Here is a 19692-nt window from a genome sequence, read left to right as displayed (position 1 = left end):
ACTGAAATGGTTGAAAACAATTTAACTCTATATGACTGCGTGGTTCTCCGTTTTTTCACGTTTTCAGTAATTATTTTCAAACATGTACAATGTACAGAGAGACAAAACCATGAATTCACTTTACAGGGTCTTGAAGGTTTAATCAGTATCGTATTTTATCAGGGGATAAAAAGTCATTTCCCAACTACTCTATGTCCACCTGCTTAGCTGTGAGCTTGTGGTTGAAGAAAAATGAGTCAGGATGAAACCAAACTTGAGCTGAATCATTTCCAGAGAAAAGTGCAAAGAAATAAAACCAAAAACAAACTAAGTCTCAGAAAAGATGTCTGTAACAATGGAATGTAGAAAAACATTCACATTTATTATCGGTCATTCATAATAAAATGGAATAGAATTTGAATTAAAAGAAAGACATAAAAGAAAAGAGATTGCAGCTGAAACTGCTCTCAGTCAAGATGCACGCAGAATGACGAATAAAAAGAAACGCAATGAATGGATGTTTCATTCCAGCCAAGGGCAGCTGCTACCTCTTCTGAATCTTACAGCTCCAGCGGCTACATGCAGAAGTGTTTCATCCCCTAAAAGGACTCCTTCTCGGACCTCACTTTAATATGGGCAGCGTGCTAAATGTTGAAAATGTTACGTTTAGTTGCTGCCTTGTGGGCATCAGAAGATCAATACAACTCTTATCATTTCATCCAAATCCCTTAACTTCCCTTGACTTTGTTCTCTTGGCACAATTCCCAAACGCAAAGTCACAAGACGGTTTTGAGGAGATTCTGTATTGTGTGTAAAAGACGCCAACAGTCGAGTCACAGAGTGCAAAACCTCCGCATGCTGCTGTCACCGCTGAGGACAAGTGACCCGTGTGTGTCCTGGCATGTGGCAGATTCCGCAGGAACGAGGTTTCTTGGCAGCGGGTGGTTTGTCCCCCGTTATCTTCCTTCGCTTCTTTTCGCCGTTTCTGTTGCTGTTAAACCCGCCGCCTCCAAAGGCACCTGACGGAGAGGAAAAGGAAAAGAGGTCAATACACTGAAGATTCTTTGTGTGCTGCCTTTAATTCTCAGCAGGAAGGTGTGTGTCGTGACAGCTTTTCTTTATGGTTAAGTAAGGATGTGTATCACATAAACTAGATGATGAGCTGACTGCTGCCTCAAGGTACAAATTCATTGTATGCAAGCAAGTAAGTAAAAGAAACACAATGGCCCCTCCAAGATCATGTATGATGCTGGTGGACTTGACAATGTTGTTGACAATTTTTTTTAAATGAAGGAAAATACATTTGCATTGCCTAAAAACATAATGAAACATAACTACACTGAAAGTAAATAAATAAACGTGTAATTATACTGTAGTATTCGTATGTTGGATGTTTGCCTTTAAGGGGTGTGGTCAAGTGACTGAAGCCATTTGCGTGTGAGCGTCTGGGTGTAAGTTGTGGCCTACAGCAGCACCTTGCAAGACTGTTTGTCCCATTTAATAAACAGATGAAAGTCCATCAGCGACTGTGGCTCTCCTTGCCTACAACCCCAATTCCAATGAAGTTGGGACGTTGTGTTAAACATAAATAAAAACAGAATACAATGATTTGCAAATCATGTTCAACCTATATTTAATTGAATACACTACAAAGACAAGATATTTAATGTTCAAACTGATCAATTTGATTGTTTTTAGAAAATAATCATTAACTTAGAATTTTATGGCTGCAACACATTCCAAAGAAGCTCGGACAGGTGGCAAAAAAGACTGAGAAAGTTGAGGAATGCTCATCAAACACCTGTTTGGAGCATCCCACAGGTGAACAGGCTAATTGGGAACAGGTGGGTGCCATGATGGGGTATAAAAGGAGCTTCCCTGAATTGCTCAGTCATTCACAAGCAAAGATGGGGCAAGGTACAATTGCAAGGAATATAGGGATTTCATCATCTACGGTCCATAATATCATCAAAAGGTTGAGAGAATCTGGAGAAATGACTGCATGTAAGCGCAAGGCCGAAAACCAACATTGAATGCCCGTGACCTTTGATCCCTCAGGCGGCACTGCATCAAAAGCTGACATCAATGTGTAAAGGATATCACCACATGGGCTCAGGAACACTTCAGAAAACCAATGTCAGTAAATACAGTTCTTACACATCTGTGAAGGCACCATTAATACATACAGGTACATACAGGTTACATATGCTGCCATCCAAGCAACGTCTTTTTCATGGACGCCCCTGCTTATTTCAGCAAGACAATGCCAAACCACATTCTGCAAGTGTTACAACAGCGTGGCTTCGTAGTAAAAGAGTGCGCGTACTAGACTGGCCTGCCTGCAGTCCAGAACTGTCGGACTTGCCGCTTACATGCAGTGATTTCACCAGAGTTTCTGAACCTTTTGATGATGATATGGACTGTAGATGATGAAATCCCTAAATTCCTTGCAATTGTACGCTGAGGAACATTCTTCTCCTATCTCTGGGGTTGAGGTCACCGAGGTGGTCAAAAAGCTCCTCGGTGGCAAGGCCCCGGGGGTGGATGAGATTCGCCCGGAGGTTCCTCAAGGCTCTGGATGTTGTAGGGCTGTCCTGGTTGACACGACTCTGCAAAATTGCGTGGACATCGGGGACAGTGCCTCTGGATTGGCAGACTGGGGTGGTGGTCCCCCTTTTTAAGAAGGGGGACCGGAGAGTGTGTTCCAACGACAGGGGGATCACACTCCTCAGCCTCCCTGGTAAGGTATATACAGGGGTGCTGGAGAGGAGGGTCCGTCGGGAAGTTGAATCTCAGATTCAGGTGGAGCAGTGTTGTTTTCGTCCTGGCCGTGGAACAGTGGACCAGCTCTACACCCTTGGCAGGGTCAAGGGTGTTCACCTGTGGGATGTTCCAAACAGGTGTTTGATGAGCATTCCTCGACTTTCTCAGTCTTTTTTGCCACCTGTCCCAGCTTTTTTGGAACGTGTTGCAGCCATAAAATTCTAAGTTAATGATTATTTGCTAAAAATAATAAAGTTTATCAGTTTGAACATTAAATATCTCGTCTTTGTAGTGTATTCAATTAAATATGGGTTTGAACATTTGTGGAAGAAACTGGTATTTAATCAATTGTAATGTTCATAATGTACTGAGCATCCAGGCCCTTTACTATGTCACAATAAATTCAATTTCAGGTTCTATGTCTATCACTGATATCACTGCCACAAAAACGGGAGGCGTCACAAAAACATAAAAAGCCAAAGAAAATGCAAAATCAATAAAGTCACTCCATAAGCATCTGCCTGGCGTTTTCAAAGAGTGGAACGTTTCTCTTTTAGTTTTATAGTGAATCCCCATCTATCGTAGAGGATACGCTCCAGACTTTCTTGCGATAAGTGAAAATCTGCAATAGAGAGAGACCATATAAAAAAAAGATTTTTCTATGTAGTTTTACCGCTCCCACATACTTTAAGCACATTTTAACTTACGAAAACACAATTTTTAAACGCATTGTAAAGAAACGTATTTGAACACAAAAAAATAACATAACACTCTACTGTTTGTGTACATGCATGTGCCTTTGAGAGGCGGGGCCTGGTGAGGTGGGGTGTGATGTCCACAAGTTTGCGTGTTAAGTGTCTGGGCGGCAGCTGTGGTCAACAGCTGATGAGTGTTGACTTTATATGTTTTATTATTCTTCCGGCATTCAATAAATGGCTGAAAAGTGCATCGGCAACTGTGGCTCTCCTTTCCCACATGCATGGGCATTACATTAAGTACAGTATATTGCAAATGGCCATAAAAATGGGTAACTTAGAAAAGGTTGGGATAAGAGTTCCAGTGCATTCCATATATGAAGGGGCTGGGAGCACTTTCACATAAAAATCTTTTGAAATAGACCCCAAACAAAACGTGTGCCTTGCCTTGTGGGGAGACGTTTTCGTCATCCCACTGGAAGAAGTTACACTGTTGGTCTCTCGGTTTCCCGCACGTGTGAAACAGCCGTCCCTTGTTCGGTCCGTCCTTCTGCACAACGCGCGTCACTGTGGCCTCGTTACAGTTACACATCGTACCTTCTGTGCCTCCCTGAGGCCCACTGCCACCTCCTCCGGCGGTGTTCCTAAACCCAAGAGATTGCCGGGGAAGCTGGGAGATTCTCGGTGGCGCGGCTGGTGTTGGTGGTGGAGGCCAATGACTCTGCAGCGCCCCCTGTTGGATCGGCTGATCCGCCCACAGAAAAAAATTACAAGCCCCTGAATTGCATTTATAGAACTGCCGTCCTTGGTTGGGCCCTTCTTTGCGCACAGTCAGCAGGATTGCATCCTGACCACAGTTACACACAATGACATCACTGTTGTTGTGTGCACTGATACTATTGCCCCCTGGTGGTGGACGAGGTTGTGGGTTCCAAGAGGGAGCAGAGGGTGGAGCAGACAGCCTTGGGCTTGAATTTGATGCTCGTGGTTGTGCTGGTCTGCGGGCATTTTGATGGTGGTCCTCTCTTCCTGCCACTCCTCCTTGTCCTGCTCCTCTGAGATATTTAAGGTCTAGCACCTCTCGGAGAGTCTCATCACATCCACCGATACAGCCGACAAACTCTAAAGGTAAAATGGCAGGAAGGCTGCCCCGACGGAACTTGAACTTTAACCTGCAGGACACAACAGGAAGCAAATGTCAGCGAAGATTAATACTTATCACAAGTTACATCCACATTTAATGAAATCCCCACTGCAAACTACAACCACAATAATACACGTTAAATCTTTTTTTTTCTCTCTTATTTTTTAAATCTTTGTAAAGCATATTGCGCAGGTGCATCTAATGTCAAAGTTGATTGGAGTACATACAGCGTCTACCTGCTATACCACTTTTCTAATGAGCTTTTACAGTGTACAGGCAGGTCTCTATTTTGAGTTGCGTCTTGGGTGTAGTACCAAGCTTTGCCACAAGATGCCGTTTAGCAGAGGTCTACTGGAAAAGATGCAGCATAACAGAAGAGGCAAAGCAAGAAGAAGGAGATGCAGAGGTCTCCAACTGAAATCCAGTAATAGTTGTTGTAATTACCGTGACATCTATGCTAATGAATCACATTATGTTGCACATTTGCATTAAGCTAGCAGACTTCTGTTAGATGAAATTATATGGTTTGTTTGAGCATTTTAGCATTTAAATATACTTGTGCTTGAATGTTTTATTCTCTAAAGTTTAACCTGTCAGTTTTTTAACCTTCAACCGGGAGTGACAAATAAAGAGCTCGATGCAAAAATGCTATGCCTCTTATTCGTGGAACGGTGCGAGCAACAGCGCGAGACCTGGCACTAAAGAATACTTTAAAAAGTGGGTTTTAATAAGTTTACATGTGTGGGAGAGGTAACACCATTTTATTTATTTATTTATTTATTTATCATCACATATTTTCCCCTTTTGCGGGTGGGTTTGGAACATATCCCCCACGATAAACGGTTCACTTTACCAGCAAAAGCAGAAAGAACTGAGCTTGCTTGGTTTAAACAGCAATATTACTATTACTGTCACATACTTATATAGGTGAGGCCCTAATAATTGTTTTAAAGAGTTAATCATTGTATAACACATATTGGCCGAAGTGCAAAAAAAAATAAAGCTGTTACTAAAAGGTTTAACAATACAGTAAAGCTCAAGATGCAAGATACATCTGCTTTTCAAAATGTGCACCCCAAGTAAATAAATAAATAAAGTTTAGGTACCACAGCAAGTTGCCATGGTGATCAGAAAAAGTCGCACTGGCAGCAGAAAGCTATATTCAAAGTTTTTGCATTTGTGATTAGTTATAGAATACATTTCTGGGTGAAATGTGAATTTAAAAAAATCTGTTCTTATACACAAGTGTTGTGGTTCAGCTTTTAGGTCTGTACATCCGAAGAGTTGCTGTGGCAACAGATACCGGTGTGAAGCACTATGGCTTGCTGCTTGCCAAATGCACCCTATATTTGGACTGTGCACTGGCATGTGGTCACAGGGTTAATACCCACTGATGCAAGGACTATTGTCAGGTTTCCTCACAATTTACCTCACACTTACAACGAACAACTAAAACGAGCCTTGCTTTTACAAAGAGAATAATGTTCAGTTTTCATTGAGGGGGTATTAATTGAACAGTATGTTTCTTATTGTTGTGTTGCAGTGGTGTAGAAATATGCTGAATCATCCTGACAGGTGTTTTTTTTCCATGTGATAAAATACAAGCTAACCAAAATAAATAATAATATAATAAACATATAAACCAATCTCTCTCTAACAGTGTCAGTCATAATTATCTTTGTAAAGACAGACATTTTGATACAGCAGTTAGTGGATCTTAACTCCATGTATAGCAAGCGAGTCTATAATTGCCATGTCGCGTAATGAGTTTTTACAGAGCCTGCATTGTTCTGAGAGTCAAAGATTTGCATAAAAGAGCATTGTATGACACAAAATAAATAAATAAATAAAAATACACCAAATAGCCATGTCAACTGAAAATGTTTTTTTCTGAGGTAAGCTAATCAGGACAAAGAAGATGTGCATCATTACCCACAATTCAGCGCTTATTGGTTCTCAGCCATCAAAATGACTTTCACATAGCTGTTCTTCACAGCTATAAATACTTTCACCTTCAGACATGGTTGCAATTGACGCAATAGACTAAGAATTATTTCTCAGCTCTCAGCCAGATGTACCAGTGTTTCATACACCTTACAGTGTTAAAAAGCTTCAAAAAACAGCAGTCCAAACACCTTTCCCGCAATAATGCAGCACTGGAAGTCACGGCATTGAGCAAGAGCTCAGCTAATTATAAATTGTCTGATTGCTCTGATGACATACCTACTGATCGCAGCCTCATGCCTGTCACTTTGGCTAAGATACAGCATTTTTCAGAATGCAACTACAATTTCTAGGGTTTGAAAACAAAGTATAACTCTTGGCACATTCACCAGTTTTAAGTACTCACATGTGAACGGGCCGCGGCTGGCAGGTAGAACAAATGCTCTCATCTCGGCTGACCTCCAGCACCGTGTCAGGAAACCATACGGCTGTTTTACAGGCTGGGAAACCCACACAGGACAGGAACTTACTACGAGGGTGGGAATGAAAACATAAGTGATCTAAAAAGCATAGATTCACTAGATTAAATATGAACATTTTAATCGCAGTGGAGCAAATATTTGTTATACTCACAGTGGACAGAGACAAACACATTATTATTATTATTTTGTATTTTATAGGGCATTTGCTTCCTCATGAAATCCTTATATTTATCATCTCACCCATTTCCCTCCTTCTTCTTCCTCAGCACCATGTCACGTCCACAGTGGGGACACTTCCTGACAGGGAGTGGGATCTCCATGTCTTGCTGCTCAGTTTCATGGATCTCCTGAGCAGCACCCAAATACAGCGACAGAGCTTCATCTAACCTAAGGCAATACAGAAACTTATCTCTTAGGTTAAAAGCAACAGTTTACAGTGACTAATTCACCTCAGTCGTGGTACAGTGGGAGGAAAAAAATCTGTGAATTGTAAACCCTTTGGAATTCCTTGAATTTCTAGATAAATTGGTCAGAAAATGTGGTCTGATCTTCATCTAAATCAAAAGAATACCCAAACAGTCTGTTTAAAGTAATACCACACAAACCATTATGTTTTAATATTTTTATTGAAAATAACATGAACATTCACAGGACAGGGAGGAAAAAGTAAGTGAACCTCAAGGCTATGGACTCTAATCAGAGTCCAATCAATGAGAAGAGGTTGGAGGTGTTGCTTAAAGTTGCTCTGGCAACTAGAATACACACACCAGTTTAGAATTGTCTCTTATCAAGAAGCATTGCCTAATGTGTACCATGCATTTCTCAAACGAGCTCTCAGCAGAACTAAGATTAAGAAGAGTTGAAAAAAAGAAGGAAAAGGTTACTAAAGTATATCTAAAAGTCTTGATGTTAATCAGGCCACGGTTAGACAAATTGGCTATAAATGGAGATAGTTCTGCCTGTTCTCTTCTAACGAGTAGCCGTCCTGTAAAGATGACTGCAAGAGTACAGCGCAGAATACTCAATGAGGTAAAAAAAATAATCCTACAGTGCCAGATGAAGATTTACAGAAATCACTGCCACATGCCAACATATCTGTTGACAAATCTACCATACGTAAAATATTAAACAAGAATGGTGTTCATGGGACAACACTAAGGAGGAAGCCGTTGCTCTCTAAAAAAAAAAAACAATGCTGCACATTTGAAGTTTGTTAAAGAACATTTGGATGTTCCACAGCACTACTGTCAAAATTAGTCTGTGAAATGGAAATGGACTGCACTTATATAGCGCTTTATCTACACCATTCGCACTCACATTCACACCTACGGGCAATTTAGAGTCTACTCCCCCATTGGGGGGATTTAGATTAGGGGATGTCATCAATCATTGCCAACTGTGGGCCTGTGAAGCCCTTTGAGACACTTTTGTGATTCAGGGCTATACAAATAAACTTGACTTGAGTTAACCTTATTGAGATACTGTGGCATGATTTTAAGAGAGTTACTCACACCAGACAGGAATATTGCCAAACTGCAACAGATTTATAAAGAGAAATGGTCAAAAATTTAGCCTGATCGTTGTACACGTCTGATCTTCAACTATAGGAAATGTTTGGTTAAGGTTATTGCTGCCAAAGGAGGTTCAACCAGTTATTGAATTCAAGTGTTCAATTACTTTTTCCTCCTTGTCGTGTGAATGTTTAAATGTTTTTATCTATGAAAAATATGAAAACATACAATTGGTTGTGTGGTATTAGTTTAATCAGACTCTGCTTGTTGTTGTGATTTGGATGAAGATCAGACAACATTTTATGGCCAATTTATGCAGAAATTCATAATAGTATTGGGTGTGACTAACCTCTTTGCCTTCGTGACCGACTCAATGAAGACAGCCTTGTATTTTTGGATGTGGTGATGCAACACACTCCTTCGGTCCTTCCTTCCCTCTGATACCAGCTTGAGGTCTGCCTCCAATTCAGCGCGCAGGTGGGGTTTCGACATCTCATAGCCCATGGCGTTGTAACCTAACCAAAGAAACGGCAAGAATTGTAGTAGTTTAAAAACTTAATACAAGAGTATGTGAGTGTAAGTTTGTCTAGATACCTTCTACCAGTCCCATGCCAAGCTCCCCAGGGAGAAACCGCTGGTCAGCTGTCAAGCCCACGTACATGCGACTTTTTATGGTTTCGATGTGTTCTGCATGTGTTGCATCTGTGCCTGTTGAACACAATTACACCATTTGGGAAGATGTGTTTAAAATACTTCTATTGGGGATCAAAGTATTTTTTTACATTTTTTGTTTTACAAATGACAATTTGAATCAGTTCTAGGAGAATGAATATCTTGTAATCCCTCGCATTATCACGGTTCCTCTATCACGGCCCCTCTATATTGCTATATTTTTTGTGTTGAAATACACTTACAATGTGTTTAAAAAGTGTGTTCAAAATAAGTTTCCATATGATTACAGCAGGTGGCACGGTGGACCGACTGGTTAGCACATCTGCCTTAAAGTTCTGAGGACTCAGGTTCAAATTCAGCCTCGCATGTATGGAGTTTGCATGTTCTCTCTGCGCCGCCATGGGTTTTCTTTGGGTACTCCGGGTTCCTCGCACATTCAAAAAAACAGCCATGGTAGGTTAATTGAAGACTCTAAATTTCCCATAGGTGTGAAAGAGAGTGTGAATGGTTGTTTGTTTAGATGTGCCCTGCGATTGGCTGGTGACCAGTTCAGTTCCAGTTCGCCCGAAGATAGCTGGGATAGGCTCCAGCACGCCCGCAACCCTAGTGATATAAGCGGTACGGAAAATGAATCAATTAATGATTACAGCATGTGGTAGGGGTATTTTAAGGGTTAAACTAAGGGTTTTAGTTTTTTGTTTTTTTTCATCCCATCATTATCACAAATTTCATACACATTTTATGTTTATCTGTGTTTCTTACCGATTTTAACCTAGCGTAGGTGAGACTGCAAGACAACTCTCGGAATGATCTGCATTAATATTTTATATTCTTTATTTGTTAGTGCTTGCGGGCACAAACACATTAAAAGCACAGCCTCCAAATGTGTTTTTCTGATGTACCAATGCCATGCTTCTCCATCAGTGATATGAGGTCGGCTTCAGTGAGGAGCTGTGGAGGACTCGTCTGACCGTCCACCATCTCTATAGCAGAGGGCTGGAACTGGGAGCCTTGTTCATACACTGGAATAACCTAGCACAAACAAAGTACCTTTAATAGTTAGCTTCCATACGTTGATCTTTGATGCTTCCACCCCCCCCAAAAGCAACCCACCCAACACACACACACAAAACACTCCTCTTACCTTAGCGCTCCACCTGTCATAAGGATAAACATCAAGGTAATTTTTCGCAATGATCATGAGTCCCGAAGTGGAAAACTTCTCTTGAGCAATGTCTATATCCACAATAGTCTCGTGCCCCAAAGCATCCTGGGATACACAAGCCAGGAAGTGACGGACAATGAACTCATACAAACGTCCTTCATTTCCCTGAAATAGAAAAACGACAATGGTATTAAAACAGCATCGTTTTGTGTAAAGGAAACAGGCTGTGCCTACCTGCAGTGTGTTTGTGTATTTAGTGGGGTGTATAGGGGGATGGGCTTGGTCAGACTTTTTGCCCTGTCGTGGTTTGGGACCCCCAGGCTGGTCAAGCACTCGCTGGGCGAATGCCCCCCAGTCAGGACTCTGCATCTGTTGCTCCACCAAGGGGCTGAGAGTAAGGGACACTGGGAAAATGTTTGTTTCCGTGCGAGGGTAGCTGATAAACCTTCACAGAAACAGAATGTGATATTTCCGTTAAATACACCCAGAAAATTCACTATACAGTGGAACCTCGGGTTATGAATTTAATTTGTTCTGTGACCACTCGCCCATGCCAAGACTGTTTGCAATTTAAATATAGTACATCGAGGTAGTTTTTCTACAAATATTTTGTGCGGAACCTGAAATGTTCGTAAAAAAAAGGGTTGTTCGTAACATGAGGTTCACTGTATTCAGAGAAAGGTTTAACAAGGAAAGTAAAAGGCTTCCATACTGTCAGCACAAAAGGAACACAGTATGCGTTTCAAAAAATGCTACCTCACACTCACCCTTGTGTGTAAAGTTTTTCTGCAATTTTCATTGTCTCTTTAGCACTAATTCGCAGCTTTCGAGATGCCAGTTTTTCCAATTCCTGATGCGGGAAAAGAGGAAAAAATGTCATCGGGCTGGTGAAGCTGAATGAGGAACAAGCAAGTGTGCGGATGTTTGACTTTACCACAGTGTCCAAAGGCAGCGGCCTCCATTTGCTCTTGGGCTTACTGGTTACTGAGGTGACGGTTGCTATGGGATCCTTGAATTAAAAACATATAATTATAGTTAATAATATTTACATGTGGCGGCACGGTAGTCGACTGGTTAGAGCGTCTGCCTCACAGTTCTGAGGACCGGGGTTCAATCCCCGGCCTCGCCTATGTGGAGTTTGTATGTTCTCCCCGTGCTTGCGTGGGTTTTCTGGGAGAATTACCAAATTACACTAAACTCTTTAACAGTAGATAACTGAATGCCAGTGTTATACAAGCATCAAATGTCGAGTTCAGTGGAATTAATGTATGGCAAAATCACTGACCTTATTTTAGACCTACATGCATCAGAGTCAGTGCAGTGAAAATATACCTTAGTCAGCAGTCAACTTGAAACATTCATTTTCTAAAGTTGCTTGTACTGTTTAGTAAAACAAAGTAACGTCAATCACAACATTCATGACGTTGTTTTGAATCTTCCCTCTTCATCCCCTCAAAAGGAGTGGTGCATTGAGGGTCCGCAAAATGTTAAAAAGTAGATGTAATAAAACATGTTTTCATTGGTCATTTAGATACATGGTACATTTGACAGTACATGGAAAACACTGAGATTCACATCACAAAACCTCCAACTCTTCAGCAAGTGTACAAAGATGCATACTTGACAACTGATGTTGGCATAATATTGCACTGTGATTGGGGTTGGGCATCGTTTGAATATGAGCGATTGCCGTCCTGATTCCGGTTCCTTATTTCAATTCTGGTTCCAGATTATTCTCAATTCAGATTCTTTGAGGAGGCTGGGTCAAAAAAAGTTTGCATGGTTTAAATAAAAGGTGTCCAAATTATGAACATCCATTTTCTTAGCAGCCTGTTGCATAGACTAAAATGAACATTTGCCACTGGGTTCTTTATAAACAGTATCAATATCAAACCTATGAACTAAAAGGCAATGTGTTTGTAACTAACCCAATTGACTTAATATTTATTAATTAATGTTTCAGCTAAAAGTAAAATATAGCATTGTTAAAATCATTATTTGGGACTGTTTTTTCACGTCAAATGGTTTATATGTGCAAGTTTTAACTTGACTTCCTGGTTTAAGCTTGTAGCCTTTTATTTTGAAGGGCATGCACCAGAACTCAGCATTTTGACACAAAAAGTAACTTCACACGGCACTGGTGTTTTTTTTTTTTTTCTTCTCTTTTTTTATGAATGGAACCAAATGCTATAAAACGTTGATTCCTTTCCCGATCCACTGAAGAGGTACAAGGTTAGTGTTTGTGATACTGTGAGACAACGTTTCTGTGAATTTTGTCCCAATTCATTGTGATGTAAAGTTGTTATGGTGAAGTTTTAGCTCAATGTTAAGCTTTTTTTTTCTGTCATCGGCTCTACGTTGGTTTGAAGACTAAAATAAGTGCTAAACACTCAACTTTACACCGATCTTATTGGCCTGATCAGTATCGGCCGATAATTTGCATTTTATGCTGATCGCCTTTAATGTCATAATTCGCCGATCCGATCCGCAAAAGACATTTACGGCATGTCACCATCGTGTACGGTATATTTGAATCCAAAAACTAGTTTAGTTTATTTCTAGCCTTGTCGCGTGTTTTTTCACGTAGTACTGTAAATATCTGACTGCCAATAAAGTTATTTTAAAAAGAAAAATGTCGGTGCTGTGGTAAAGACAACACGTAATGCGTGGATCAGACTACAAGACAAATTTTGCTCTTTCAAAATTGCACTATGTCAGACTACTGCAATAAAATCTTGTATTCCGATACCACCACATCCCGTTTTTTACAATTACTGGGCTTTATCTTTTTTTTTTAACACGACCAGATACACTCGTTACCACAGTCACGACAACAACAATCGATCGCGTCGTGTGTATTATATGAACTAAATGGGGAAAAACGTGTGTTGGTGGTCAACCGGTGCTCGGGAGAGGACTTTGATTCAAGGATTGTTTGATGTATGTTCACATACTTTTAATACGATACGGCTTGTAAGCAGGCAACAAAACGTTATGTAGCCTAGCGAGCTCGTGCTAGCGCTAATGGTTGTACCGGCGTTCTGTCGAATCATGCTGTAAAGTTCAGGTGTGTGTGAAGTAATATAATTAAAACCCCAATTCCAATGAAGTTGGGACGCTGTCCATCCATCCATCCATCCATTGTCTTCCGCTTATCCGAGGTCGGGTCGCAGGGGCAGCAGCCTCAGCAGAGAAGCCCAGACTTCCCTCTCCCCAGCCACTTCCTTTAGCTCTTCCGATGGGATCCCGAGGCGTTCCCAGGCAAGCCGAGAGACGTAGTCTCTCCAGCGTGGCCTGGGTCATCCCCGGGGTCTCCTCCCGGTGGGACGTGCCCGGACAATCTCACCAGGGAGGCGTCCAGGAGGCATCCTAAACAGATGCCCGAGCCACCTCATCTGCCTCCTCTCAATCCGGAGGAACAGCGGCTCTACTCTGAGCCCCTCCCGGATGACCGAGCTTCTCACCCTCTCTCTAAGGGAGAGAGAGGAAACCCATTTCGGCCGCTTGTATCCGGGATCTTGTTCTTTCGGTCACGACCCACAGCTCGTGACCATATGTGAGGGTAGGAACGTAGATCGACCGGTAAATCGAGAGCTTCGCCTTTCGGCTTAGCTCCTTCTTTACCACAACGGAATGATACGGAAGTCCGCATCACTGCAGACGCTGCACCGATCCGCCTGTCGATCTCCCGTTCCATTCTTCCCTCACTCGTGAACAAGACCCCAAGGTACTTGAACTCCTCCACTTGGGGCAGGATCTCATCCCCGACCCGGAGGGGCCACTCCACCTTTTCTTTTAACAACATTCAATACATGTTTGGGAACTGAGGACACTAATTGTTGAAGCTTTGTAGGAGGAATTCTTTCCCATTCTTGCTTGATGTACAGCTTCAGCTGTTCAACAGTCCGGGGTCTCCCTTGTCGTATTTTACGCTTCATAATGCGCCACACATTTTCAATGGGAGACAGGTCTGGACGGCAGGCAGGCCAGTCGAGTACCCGCACTCTTTTACTACGAAGCCACGCTGTTGTAACACGTGCAGAATGCGGTTTGGCATTGTCTTGCTGAAATAAGCCGGGGCCTCCATGAAAAAGACGTTGCTTGGATATGCATATGTTTCTCCAAAACTTGTATGTACTTTTCAGCATTAATGGTGCCTTCACAGATGTGTAAGTTACCCATGCAATTGGCACTAAAACAGCCCCATACAATCACAGATGCTGGCTTTTGAAGTTTGCGTCCATAACAGTCCGGATGATTCTTTTCCTCTTTGGCCCAGAGGACACGGCATCCACAATTTACAAAAACAATTTGAAATGTGCACTTTTCCACTTTGCATCAGTCCATCTTAGATGAGTTCGGGCCCAGAGAAGCCGGCGGCCTTTCTGCGTGTTGTTGATAAATGGCTTTTGGTTTGCATAGTAGAGTTTCAAGTTGCACTTACGGATGTAGCACCGAACTGTATTTACTGACATTGGTTTTCTGAAGTGTTCCTGAGCCCATGTGGTGATATCCTTTACACATTGATGTCGGTTGTTGATGCAGTGCCGCCTGAGGGATCAAAGGTCACGGGCATTTAATGTTGGTTTTCGGCCTTGCTGCTTACGTGCAGTCATTTCTCCAGATTCTCTGAATCTTTTGATGATGATATGGACCGTAGATGATGAAATCCCTAAATTCCTTGCAATTGTACGTTGACGAACATTGTCCTTAAACTGTTCGACTATTTTCTCACGCACTTGTTCACAATGAGGTGAACCTCGCCCCATCTTTGCTGGTGAATGACTGAGCAATTCAGGGAAACTCCTTTTATACCCAATCATGGCACCCACCTGTTCCTAATTAGCCTGTTCACCTGTGGGATGTTCCAAACAGGTGTTTGATAAGCATTTCTCAACTTTCTCAGTCTTTTTTGCCACCTGTCCCAGCTTTTTTTGGAATGTGTTGCAGCCATAAAATTCAAAGTTAATGATTATTTGCTTAAAACAATCAACTTTATCAGTTTGAACATTAAATATCTTGTTTTTGTTGTGTATTCAATTAAATATAGGTTGAACATGATTTGCAAATCATTGTATTCTGTTTTTAATTATGTTTAACACAACGTCCCAACTTCATTGGAATTGGGGTTGTACAATAAAGTAATTTAATTACAGTAGGTTAGCACCCATTATTTCTGTCATGTTGTAATGATGGTTTGACCTAATTGATTAGAATACATGACCTGACTGGAGCAGTGATTTCCAACCTTTATGGAGCCAAGGCACATATTTTACAATTGAAAAATCTCACGGCACACCAACAAACAAAAATGTCACAAAAAGTGGATACAATAATTACTGCATGTACTTCCTGCCATCTAATAGAAGAGCATTTATCTGTTCTGTCTGTTACTATGCCTCACTGGCATAAATAGATGAACAAAGATATATTTATTGTAAATATATTTTTTGGAGCAATTAAGTAAATGAACAAGTCATTTAAATAGACACATTGCTCCATCTTGTGATCGGATCGGTGATCGGTTATCGTTTTTTTAAACGAGCTGATCGGTGAAATCCTGATCGTGTAAAGCCTACTAAACGCCATCAGTGCAAAAGTGCAAACAACCATTTACCTTGTTAGCTGTCTCAATGTTGGCATAGACGTATTTTATTGTTTCACTCACCCAACTGACTGAGAGTTGACTTGACTGAAGCGACGCGCGGTGTAGGCTGAGGTTCGGAGCGCGTCAGATGCTACATATCGTGAAAGCCTCCTTTGCACAATATAATCTTATTCCAAGTGTTGCAATGGGGCGTCTGGTCATTAATTTTAACAAAGTTAAAACACGCTATTGTTAGCCGTCGCTGTGGGCACAAGCACGTCTTTGTGCATGTTCTTCTTCCTTGGTTTTTGCTACTTCTTCTTCAGGGCCGGCGGACTGGGAACCAACATTTTTAAATTTGAACGATTCCGGGAGAATCGGAACGTTAGTCCCGGTTCCAATCGTTTCTCGATTTTCGATACCCAACCCTAACTTTGATAGATTGTACAACACATTGCAATTTCAACGTTGTGTCCCACCCTTAATAAACAGGCATTTAGAGGACTGTACCTCCATGCAGATCTGGTAGAGCACGAGACAAGCTGTGTGGTTGAAGAGACGGTGTCTTTTCCATCCAAATTCTACAGTGTCCTCCTCCACCTCATGTAGCACTGAAAGACGGAAGCAGATGAGACCAAATTTAAATTAAGTTTAAATTATCAGCAAATAAACCTCCAAACCCATATTGGATCTGTGTGTCCATGCACCCCTGATCTTGTAGAAAGTCTCAGGAATGAAAGCCTGGATGGCTTTGAACCGCTCCACCACGAAGCCCAGAGTGGGAAACTGGCAGCTGCCGTAAGAAATTAGCTGATTGGCCAGAGACAATGGGAAGATCTTCTGTAGGCGAAGGGTCTGGAAGCGGGTGAAGGATGCACCTGCATGTGTTCAGAGAGAAAAGTATTTATAAAGTCTATAGGCTTCTGAAATCTTATATCATCTGAGGCATCACATTATTTTGAAAGGATCTTTCTAATGTATTCTACAGTGCGATACTGCGTGTGCCTCCTCACCTATCCGCAGGTCAAGCTCTTGGCGGACATCAACAGCATCACTGATGTTAGCGTCTGGCTCTGATAGTGTTTCACAAGCTCTCCGAATGGAGTTGGGGGTGATTTCAGAAAACTTCGCTCGAAACACTTGCAAATTAGGCTTCACTAAAAACACAGTATTTATCCAAACTTATCAAAGATATGTACATATGGACAACTGCACCTGAAGATGATTGATATTCTATGGTGTGTCCTGCTATTGAAACATGAAGCAGCCAAACAACCAAAAATTGTTTGGTCATTCTTTGCATTGTTAAGCTCTATTTTAACCTTACCGGCTTTGCAGACATTGATTATTTCAAAACCAATGTTCTCTCCCTCTCTGTCACAGTCAGTCCAGATAATTAAGGCCTGGCACTGTCTCACCTCCTTTTCCAATGTATGCTGCATCGGAAGGACAGCAAGGTGAGAGGGACTTAGTTTATAACAACCATTATTCACAAACAATATAAAATTGACACAGAACATAAAAAGAAGGAAAGAGTGGAAGGTTCCATAATTTGTTTCAATACAAAGAATTGGCTTCCTTTTTTGTAATTCCTTGGAAAGGCATACCTTAATTTTTATCATGCCATCTGGACAATACTTCTCTACTTCAGCATCAAACAACAGCACCGGATTGCAGCTGAGCCTTTGGGCAGAAAATGTAAATATAAAAAAATCAACAGATGCGTGTTAGCCTCATACAGGTACTGTTCAAAATGGTAGACGTGTCCTTTTCAAACTTACCAGTTTTGATAAGGGGCTTTGAATTCAAGAGCCAGTAAATGCCCTGAGACTGATGTCATTGTTACCGTCACATTCTAGAGGCAGATGTGGACATAAGGAAAGAAGCAATTAGAGGAAACAAAATAAAAGAAACAGATGCAAAAGAATGTGTATTTCATTGTGTCCACATACCTGACCAAAGAGATGATATTCATACTCATAGATCTTATTAAACTTTGACTGTCCTTCCCTCTTAAAAAAGAAAATAGAAGGGCATTAGACCCCTGCCAGAAGAGTAAAAATAAAAACATTCTCAAACAAGAGTGAGGGTGCATAAAGGCATAAAAAGACAGATGAGGATGGTTATTTTTTTTTTGTCATTATGTTGAACAAGTTGGAGTCGCTAGGTTACAACTAGTATACAGTTTAACACTTTATGTTACATGGTATAAACTAACGCATGCACATGACACAACCGCTAGCTCCTCTCTTTCCAATTCAAACAGAGGACAGTGGTGTCAGCTAACTCCTACCTAACAACATAAACTGTGGAAGGGAACACACTATTATCATTTGTTGGTATTGGGTGGTAGAAGTAAATAAATGTTCAACCTATCCTTGTTTGAGCTTGGTACCCACATGACTATATCCCTGGAAGGCAGCATTATTGCTCTGTGCATATAGTGTGATCAGTGCCCAGTTGGGGAGATGTGGGATGGATTGGGGGGAACAAACCATTTTTGAGGCAAGTGTGTGCAGTATTTTTTTTTTGTTAAAATATTACATTTCAACCAAGTACTGCATGGTTACACACTTTTCTAGCTTCTTTATAAAGTACATACAGTAAAAAGAAGAAAAAAAACTCTGACTTTAGGGGCGCTTGGATTCAGTTTAGGGGAGCTTCAGCACCCCCAAAAATGGGCTTAAAACGCCTATGAACTACGTATTGTCGATATTGCAGTAATAATAATTTAGTTATCTAGAAATAAAATGACAACAAGATACTTACCCTGATGGACCTGCCATTGGACATGATTTCGGAGATACCTTTGGCTGCATCATTCTTCTCGGCTACGCAGAGGACCCGCTTGATTTGACCCCTCCGCATCATGTCTAATGTTGCCAATGAGTCCTGCGCCGCAGAACAACACCTCAGCTGGATACCTGGCCTCCGTTGTCCCAGTCGAAGCAGCTGTTTTGCGAGGAGCTTCACTACTTGCATGCCTGGCCGCTACTCACATAAAGCAGCTTGTTCTCCACGGAGTCCCGCTACTGTCCTTCCACAGTGTTAGCATGTTAGCTAAAAGTGCTAGGTCGAGCGAGTAGACTTCAAAACCCTTTGGAGAACGAAACTTGTCACTGTGTAAAACTTCACCACTCCTGCGTCGATAAAGTAAATGTCTTCGGAACCCAAATACATCTCCCGACAAAAAAAAAAAAAAACTTTCTTCGTAATGTCTTCAGCTGTTAGCAGAGAAAGTTTATATTGTTTACAAACCCCGCGCCCGCCTGTCAAATTCTGCCGTATTCTACCGTGGTGTCGTAAGGTCAGTATATTGTCGTAAATGTTTGACCGAGTGGATTTAATGACGTCCATCCGGGAAAAAGAAAGATTTTTGTCTGTGATTTTTGTGTTTTCAATAATATCGGTTTCTAAAGAAAATACGCAATATGGTCACCAGTAAATGGGGTTTGACTATTTATTCTATTAAATTGTTCCTTCACACCAATCCCCACCGGAGCTGTCAGAATCAGAATCATCTTATTTGCCAAGTATGTCCAAAAAACACACAAGGAATTTGTCTCCGGTAATTGGAGCCGCTCTAGTATGACAACAGACAGTCAATTGACAGAGAACACTCTTGAGACATAAAGACATTGAGAAAAACAGTCACTGAGCAATAAAGGGTTGCTAGTTATCTGGTAATGCCGGTACATTTTTTTGTTTGTTTGTTTTTTCGTTTTTTTTTCCCGTCGTCATTACAAGAAC

General features: G+C 41.4%; 1 protein-coding gene across 3 annotated transcripts; it reads right to left on the bottom strand.

Annotated features, from left to right (window-relative positions):
- Nucleotides 1-323: 323 nt before the first annotated feature.
- top3a (DNA topoisomerase III alpha) lies at nucleotides 324-19221 on the bottom strand. 3 transcript variants are annotated; one of them, XM_061701408.1, is made up of 20 exons: nucleotides 18942-19221; nucleotides 18712-18834; nucleotides 17895-17954; nucleotides 17724-17797; nucleotides 17550-17625; nucleotides 17270-17378; nucleotides 16956-17099; nucleotides 16623-16820; nucleotides 16453-16553; nucleotides 11290-11364; nucleotides 11123-11205; nucleotides 10590-10800; nucleotides 10335-10520; nucleotides 10093-10222; nucleotides 9113-9226; nucleotides 8868-9033; nucleotides 7248-7394; nucleotides 6932-7054; nucleotides 3885-4609; nucleotides 324-998 (listed from the first exon to the last, which is right to left on the bottom strand). In XM_061701408.1, the coding sequence occupies exons 2-20, from the start codon at nucleotides 18811-18813 to the stop codon at nucleotides 844-846; spliced, it is 2979 nt and encodes a 992-aa protein (XP_061557392.1). In that variant the 5' UTR covers nucleotides 18814-18834; nucleotides 18942-19221; the 3' UTR covers nucleotides 324-843. The 3 variants fall into 3 exon arrangements, with proteins under 3 accessions (XP_061557392.1, XP_061557390.1, XP_061557391.1); XM_061701406.1 differs by having other exon boundaries at nucleotides 18712-19221; XM_061701407.1 differs by having other exon boundaries at nucleotides 16650-16820; nucleotides 18712-19221.
- Between the last annotated feature and the right edge of the window lie 471 nt (nucleotides 19222-19692).

The sequence above is a fragment of the Phycodurus eques genome, chromosome 16 (assembly GCF_024500275.1).
Source record: "Phycodurus eques isolate BA_2022a chromosome 16, UOR_Pequ_1.1, whole genome shotgun sequence".
In the NCBI taxonomy this organism is placed as follows: Eukaryota; Metazoa; Chordata; class Actinopteri; order Syngnathiformes; family Syngnathidae; genus Phycodurus; species Phycodurus eques.
The sequence above is the reverse complement of the archived record's forward strand: the minus strand, read 5'-3'. Positions and strand labels throughout refer to the sequence as shown.

Bases quoted from the DNA above. Each gene is read 5' to 3' on its own strand.
- top3a (XM_061701406.1), bottom strand. From the start codon at position 18,924: ATGCAAGTAGTGAAGCTCCTCGCAAAACAGCTGCTTCGACTGGGACAA. The intron at 16,554-16,622 runs GTTTGGAGGTTT...TCCGTCTTTCAG, and splicing joins GACACACAGATCCAATATGG to TGCTACATGAGGTGGAGGAG. The intron at 10,223-10,334 runs GTAAGAGGAGTG...TGTTTGTGCTAG, and splicing joins ATGACAGGTGGAGCGCTAAG to GTTATTCCAGTGTATGAACA.